Raw genomic sequence first — 8,190 nt, 5'->3', positions numbered from 1 at the left:
TACCTGGATATCACTGATGAACAGTTTAATGAAGCAGTTAAAAAGGCTTATAAGTGGTTACCTGAATACAAGAAAAATATGGAAGATCGTAGAAAAGCGCCCACCATTGCGCTTGAAGCAGCTGCAAAAGTTGGTGTAAAACCAAAGGAGTCCGTTTCTGACGATCGACCCAAGAGAGCGGTGGCGGCAAAATCGAAAACTACCGAGAATACAGAACAAATTACTCGTAGTGAACCAAATACAGAACCGCTTAAGCTCGTAGAGCCACTTTCAGAGGAAAGCCTCTTTAACAAGGAACAACCTCTTCCAGATTTCGATATGGATGAGGATAGCCGATCAGAGGATGATACGCCCATTCACATGGCGTTTGGTGAAAATGCGGATATAGCTCCGGAAGCATCTGCAAGAAAGAAAAGTATCATGGGGGGCGGGATGTCTTTTCACCCGACACAATTGAAATTACATGCGTTTGTTTCGGAAAAAGACTTCGAACAACCTGATGAGGAATTTCTGGCTAAGGCAAAGGAAGTTGATGAGCTCCTAGCCCTTACACAGACCGATCAAGATGTGGGATTAGTCGCCCGGAAGACGATGCCCGTGCTGCTCCAGGGTCTGCGGACATGGATTGCAACTACGAAATCAAAAGTAGACGAAATGGGGAACTCTATGTCCCTGGACGCTCGTGTGGATGCAGAACGTAACCTGAAATTAAAATTTCAATCTGATTACAACGAAATGCGTATTAAATTTGAAAATGAACAAACCGAAAATGATCGCCTGACAAACGAATTGCGTATTGCGGCTGATAATTTGTCTCGGTCAAGAGATGCTGGTAGAAACGCACAAAATGCTCTTAATGCTATGAAAGATGAGCGTGATGGATTAAAGGATGCAAACCGGCATTTGGAAAAACAATTAGAGGAAGCACAGAGAGAGCTGTCGGCAGCGAGAACTACTATCGACGGCTTTAAAGCCCAAACACTCCCTGATACGGCGAAGCAAGTTGCAGATTTAGACCAGAAATTATCGAAAGCCCAGCGGGACCTGAATGCGGAAAAAGACGCGCACAAGTTGACCAATAAAAACTTAGCGGATGCGCAAAATCTGTCTCAAAAGCTTGCTAAGGATTTAGATGATGAAAAGAAGCGCGCTAAAGACAGAGAGGATACCCTCCAGCGGGATCTAACAAAAGCTAATGTACAGCTTAACAAACTGTCTACTGTTGGCCCGATGCATATTCCTAAGGAAAATGATGAAGCAGCACAAAAAGAAATTGAACGGCTTGAAGGATTATTGGATACGGAAAAGGAAAATAATCGCAAAGCCCAGAAGGAGCTGAGCGATATTAAACATGATAAAAAATGTGTAAATTGTGAAAAAGCGATGCAGGCGAAGAAGGAAGCACAAGCCGTCGCCTTCGAGAAGGATCAAAATTGTAATCGACTATACGAAGAAAACAAGCAGTTGCGAGATGAGTGGTATGAAAAGCAAGATCAACTTACCAAATTGGAGGATGAATTTAAACAAGCGTGCAGCGAGCTTCTCCAGTTCAGAAATTCTGGTGTTGCTCTTGGAGGAGGTCAAAGACAGTTTCAAAAGGAAGCCCCGGTAGCGACAGGAGACGTATTACGGTCCACCTCATTTCCCCTGTTTGATCCCCAGAATTTTTCGGCGTCTAATGAACAGCCTTCAGCTCCCGTAACTAATCCGGCCAGTATTCTCCGGAAACCCAGACAGGAATCACGGGTCGAATTTTCAGAAGCCCATGCTATGCCGCGCTCGTCTTCCGAAGGTCAGGTTCCCAAGGAAACGGTGCTGCCCAATCAAAAGAAAAACCGGTCAACAGACTTGCGTCAAGAGATATTCAAAAGGCAGTCCGATGATGTTAGCCGTCATGCGCGTAGATCTGAAAACAGAGACGGTTCTGACATTGAGAATGAATTAATGGACGATTTGCCGCTTGATGACGAACTTCGTCGTCCTAGTAGCACGGCCAGTAACGAATCCACGTCCAGAAATTTAAATCTGGAAGAATGGTTAATTAAGCAGACGCAAATATCGGACAGGGCAGCACTTACACAAGAATGCGTTGTTGAATTAATCACGAAGCTCGCGGAAAAAGGAAACGATAAAGCCGAAGGCAGTATGAAACTCTTTACCTTCGATGATTCCCATCCAGAAAAAATTCAGAAGTGGCTCATGAATGTGGAGCAGTGTCGAACCACGAACAATTGGAATGATGAGGTTACTTGTCGTAGAGTAACCGGCGCTTTCACCGGAGCCTCCTTCCAATGGTTCGAAAAATTCTGGAAAGACAATAAAGGAAAGTCATGGTCCGATTACTTTAAACCGGCAATTAGCATTTTAATGGCTCGTTGTCTAAAGCGGATATGCGCAGAAAAATGAATAATCGCAAACTGGATTTTTACGAGCCGGTCCGTGCTTACCTGGATAGTTTCCTCCCATGGTTTGAGGAGTTAAGAATCTCAGATGAAGAGCAGGTTGAAGCGCTCTTGGAGGGTGTTCAGGATCACCGGCCGGCATGGTTCCGCGAGATCTACAACGCATCACCAAAGAATTACTCAGAATTCGAAAAGAAATTGCAAGATTGTGAAAAATTGTGGAAGCGGATGAATAAAGATAAGAAAACACCTGAACCCACTCAAAAGAATATACCGACAGAGCCAAGGAGTGCTGGAAATAACTCGAATTACGAAAACCGAGGCGGCCGTGGTGGCTCGTCTCAAAGAGGTAATTATTACTCGAATCGGGGAGGTCGTGGAAATTATGGGAATACCCGCGGAGGATATTCCCGTTCATACACTGAAACGGTAATTCCACAGCAACAAAATCCTGCGGCTCCAGCGCAGCCCGTCCTGAATGTACCCCAGCCGCAGTTTGTCCCGGTCCCGGTATACCGGCAACCGCAATTTGTCGAGCAGCATCCAGTGCAATTTGCGCAGACGTTCCAGCAGCCCATTCCGATGCAAGCTGCTATGCCAGTCCCTGTACAGATGATGAATCCGATGATGCCGGTTATGCAGCCGCAATTTCAGCAGCCGGTCCAGAATTTCGATCCGCAGTATCAGCAGGATGGTCCTGTAAATAATAATAATAACGGCGGTTATAATCGTGGGAATTACCGCCCAAATAATAATTATCGTGGAAACAATAACCAACGTGGTGGTAATAATAACAATAATAATCGTCAGCAGTATCAAAATCAGAATTATCGCCCGCAACAGCAGGCTGGTAATCAACCTCCGTTTGATGAGCGTAACATTTTAAAAGATAAATAACGAACAAACCGCGGAGTTGAGATTTGTTTCCGCTGCCATGGGCTACATCCGGCAGCAGGTTGTACAAATCAGTTTGTACTTCCTCGTCAGTATGAACCGTCCGCAGAATTATTGGCAAAATATAACAACCCTCAGCAGCAAATTAATATGATGGAGTTAGACTTACCAGCAGGTCTGTCGTCGCCGACGCCTCAGTGCCATAAAATGGAAGTCCAAGATTTCTCGCAGTATCCGTTAGCAGACCATGTATGCTTGTTGCCGACGTTGGATGCACAAGCCAGGTATTCTGTAATCGATATAAATTATCAGAAAGTGAAGACAATGTTAGATACCGGTTCTAGCATTTCCGTTATGTCATTAAAGATGGCTAATGATTTGAAATTAAATATTCACCGCTGTCCTGATCATACTAAAGGTAGGGTCGTCCATACAGCTTATCAGGGAAGACAGCTGATTGAGCCATTGTCGGTGGTGGTCACCATCCATGAATTCGGGATGGCTTTTGAGCATGCAGTTCTGGTGAGTTCCACTTTTGATAGGGACCACGTTGTTTTAGGTTTAGACTTTTTAGCTACAAAACCGTTTGTCCTTGACATGAACACGATGACTTGGCGTCTCTCGCGTAGACGGCCCAATGCCCCGGCATTCCTTCGTCGCGAAACTCACCTCATGTCGGATGTTATCCGTTCACACGACTTCGACCCTTTAATTCCCCCGGGAGTTAAGCCGTCTCCTCTGATCCCAGCACTGATGCTGACTGAGCGAATTGGTGTCGCTAAAGAGGCAAAGTTTGTGCCATACGAATCTGCACATTTAATCCTAGCAAAGGCTGATCCAGAAATTTGCATTTTACATTTACAAAAAGCAAAACAGTCGTGGCCTCGTCCAGTTCAATCGTCACCGGCGATAAAAGTCCCGGATGTTCCTGTAAAAGTGGAAATTAAAGAAATTGTGCCCGTGCCGGCAGCACCACTTAAAACGGGATCCGATCAGCGGGATGTTGAGTTTGTACGAGGAGTTGTTCAGGAAATGATTCGTCAATATCTTCCGAAAGCGGCTTCCGTCGCTGACGAACCGGTCAAACCTGTAATTAAAAAAGAAATTAAGACGGAAAAAATCCCAGAACCAAGTCAAGTTCGTGGGGGAGGCGGCGAAATAATTGTACATAATATGCAGTCAAGTTCGCGGGGGAGAGAACAAGTGTCTCCCCAGCCGCCAATTAAACAAGAAAAAATCTGTCACCCGTCGCCGGCATGCAGTTCGAGTACCTCGTCTTCCGTATCGGTCAGTCCCGTGCCCAATTCTGGCTCACGTCAAGTTCGTGGGGGTGACGACCCCTTACAACTTCCCATTCAGATTTCATCTTTGGACGCAGTCCTACAGCAGCATCCTGCAGCAAAATATCTGTATTTAGGTGTTTTGGAAAAATCATCTAAATCAGTGGAATGTCTTAGTATGGACAACAAATTACTTAACGTTATACCTGTTGAACGTGACCGCAGAGATGTTGATGAAGTTCACGATTATCCGTCCTTCATGGCACGGAATCCAGAGTTGAAAAGGTGGATGTCACCGATGGATAGACCGCAGGATAAAGGCTTGTTTCCTACAGAAAAAATGTTTCGTGATCCACAGTTCTGGAGAGAAACTCAACAAATGTGCGTCGATAGCAGAATGTGGTACAAAATGTACAAGAACCCGGCGCATGCAAATACGAATTATACCAAATATGAAATTAATCGGATGATAATTTGTGAAGGAATTCTGTGCAGAGTGCCCGATCACTCTGGTGCATGCCCGAGGATTTTTGTGCCACACCAATGGCGGCAAAAATTAATAGCTTGCTTCCACGACATTTTGGTGCATAAACAGGTATACGGCCGGTGCGAAAAGTTGTATCCATATCTAATTAAGGTCTTTTACTGGCCGGATTGCATTATCGAAATTGAACGTTACGAAAAGAACTGCGATGTATGTCGTAATTCGGTAAACGATCGGCGGCACCTTGAATTAATTAAACGGAAGGAACAATTACACGCGCAGAAAGCAACTGGGAAACGTAAGGTTACCTTTTCACAGGATAATCCGGCACCGGCAGGTGAATTTGACAACGGTAGCTTTATTCCTGCTGATGAGATGCGGCCCATTGATATTGGTCCTTGTCCGGTCTCCTACAAAGATAAACAGGCGGAGAAGCAAAGGGAAGTTAACTCTCAATTGATTGGCAACTCACCGCAGGAGCATAAGTTGATTAGTGACCAAATGTCAGACTTGCTTCCTCCGGCTGTCAGGGCAACATATGATACCCCCACCGATGTAAATATAAACGAACAGTGGGCAATCTGGAACGAGATACAAAAACGGAAAGCGGAAAGAGAATCGACAAGTGTTAATTCAGTGCAACCTACCGTGGGAAGTTTTGAACAGTTATCGGAAGGTTCGGCAAGGAATTCTCCTCGGCGCAAAAAGTCCAGTTATAGCCGTAGAATTAAACGCGAATATGCGGAAAGAGATGCGGCAAGCCAGATGTCCGCCGAGACAGTGCAGCCGGCACCGGTCTTACAACAACCGACGGCTAAAGACTTACCGAAACGGTCTCAGGATGTCCGTGAATCCACAGATATCCCGGCATGCGTGTACACAAAGGATGTCATCGAACTGGCATATAGAGACGCCCATCTGAAACAAGCTCAAGCACAGGCTGAGGTAAATTTAGCAGAACAGGATATTTACCGTTTCGAGCCTGAACCTGGTCCAATTGATTGTTTCAAAATGGAGCTCTTTCCGGCTTCACCGGTGATAATTCAGCCCCATTCGCAGGGAATTATTCGGGCGACAACAGCCATGTCGGACGAACAATTTATGGAATTCCAGGATGAGTATTTATATACTCAGCCATTTCTCTACGAAGGAAAAATACCAGAATCAAATAAAAACGCTGTCTTATTGGATGGCGTTTTGACGCTTAACGAATATGGCAACTGTCGGGTCTGTGTCGTCAACGTTTCCGACAAACCACTGGTTTTAAACGAAGAAACTAACCTTGGTGAAGTAGCACTAGTTGATGCTGTGTATCAGATGGACTCTCCAGAATTTCAGGAAAGCTGTCACGGTGACTCTTGCGGCGTTTCACGCGATGAAAAAGGTGTTCCGGTACCGAACAAAATTAATGAATGTGTCGCGATGCAGTCGCAGTCTTCCGCTCCCTGTGCCGTCGATCCTGAAACGGAAGAAACGTTTGCCAAAATTAAAGTCGGTGAGATTTGCCCAAGCAAAGAAGAGCTTAAACAGATCTTCTATCAAGCAAAGTCAGTTCTACCAACGAAAACTCGTCCAGTCGGATGTTGTACCATTTATGAGCACTCGGTAGACACGGGAACGAGTTTGCCGGTTCGAACTCCTCCGTATCGCACATCGTTTGAGGATAGGAAGTGGCTCCAAGCAAAAACACAAGAAATGATTAAGGATGGCATCATAGAACCGACTAATTCGGCGTGGGGAAGTCCTATTTGGCGTTAGATAAATGCCAGTAGCAGTGTTTAGTAAAATAGATCTTAAGTCGGGGTTTTGGCAGATAAAGATTAAGCCGGAAGACCGTTGTAAAACTACGATGGTCGGAGAAGAGTTCACCTTTCAATACAAAGTCTTACCTTTTGGTCTAAAGGATGCGCCTTCCGCTTTTCAGCGTGCAATGGACTTCACGCTTGCCAACATGAAATGGAGAAACGTCCTTGTTTTCATAGACGACATTATCGTCTTTAGCAAAAATTTAGCCGATCATATGCGGGATTTGCAGGAGCTTTTTCTGAGGCTCCAGGAATGCGGCTGGACCATTAATCCTGAAAAAACTGAATTATTTGTTAATTCAATAACATTTTTGGGACACACTGTAGACCAGTTTGGTATCAGCACAGACCCAGAGAAGATCCAGGCGGTTAAGGAATTGGCCCTATAAAGATAAAAAGACATTTTGCGCTTTTGGGCATGGTAGGATATTATCGTCAATTTATTAAGAACTTTCAAGAAATTGCAGAACCGCTTCAAAAGTTGATTTCGAAAAAAGTTACCTTTGAGTGGGGAGTTGATCAGTGTCGCGCAGTCGAACAGTTGAAGGAAGCTTAGTGACGGCGCCGGTTTGGCCCGTTATGATCCAGAGGCTTTATCGCGAGTTGTTGTGGATGCCAGCACTATCGCTGTGGGTGCAGTGCTTATGCAGTGCCCTCGATCACCCGACGGACGTGGCAACGAACTGGAGGCCTATATTTAAGTCGTGTTAACAGAGACCCAGAAAAGGTTGTACTTCCCTACAGAACTTGAAGCTTATGCAGTCATTTGCGCCTTAAAGAAGTGGAAACATTATCTGTCTGACTACCAGTTTGAAGTCCAGACCGATCATCAGGCTCTGGTTTTCCTTAATAATATGCGCGATGCCGCTGGCCGCCTTGGGCGCTGGGCACTATACATACAGCAGTTTAATACTAAACCGGTCCATATCCCGGGCAAAGAGAATGTTATCGCTGACGCTTTAAGCAGAAACCCTGGAGAACAACCGGAACCCGACTCTGACGATTCGGATATTGAGTTTGATTATCGGCAGACTTACCCTTTTGCCGGTGATGCAGCGATGATTGAATGCTGTTTTGCGGTTTTGGAAAGAGACTATGCGGATATCCGCTTTGAGATGATGTCGGCCGAAGTGAAAGTCATTTCGGAGGAAGACATGAAAGCCTTTGACGCAGATAAAGTGCAGAAGTTGATTACAGATGATAAAGCCTCCTACTGGGCTGAAGAGCAGTCTCGGGACGCGCGGATTGTCCGATGGCGGTTGCTCCTAGAAAATAAAAAGGAAAAAATGTCAGAGCATGAGCAATTACATCTTAATAAGTTTGTT

At 45.2% G+C, this 8,190-nt stretch overlaps 1 protein-coding gene across 1 annotated transcript; it reads left to right on the top strand.

The window, feature by feature from the left end:
* Window positions 1-318: 318 nt before the first annotated feature.
* On the top strand, window positions 319-2,406 carry LOC129592828 (interaptin-like). Its single transcript, XM_055488955.1, has one exon. It carries the CDS (start codon window positions 319-321, stop codon window positions 2,404-2,406), a length of 2,088 nt encoding a protein of 695 aa, XP_055344930.1.
* Window positions 2,407-8,190: the final 5,784 nt, after the last annotated feature.

The sequence above is a fragment of the Paramacrobiotus metropolitanus genome, unplaced genomic scaffold (genome assembly GCF_019649055.1).
Source record: "Paramacrobiotus metropolitanus isolate TYO unplaced genomic scaffold, Prichtersi_v1.0 Parri_scaffold0000056, whole genome shotgun sequence".
NCBI lineage: Eukaryota > Metazoa > Tardigrada > Eutardigrada > Parachela > Macrobiotidae > Paramacrobiotus > Paramacrobiotus metropolitanus.
Note: the sequence above shows the minus strand (reverse complement) of the source record. Positions and strands in the feature narration are given on the sequence as shown.

Bases quoted from the DNA above. Each gene is read 5' to 3' on its own strand.
- LOC129592828 (XM_055488955.1), top strand. From the start codon at position 319: ATGGATGAGGATAGCCGATCAGAGGATGATACGCCCATTCACATGGCG.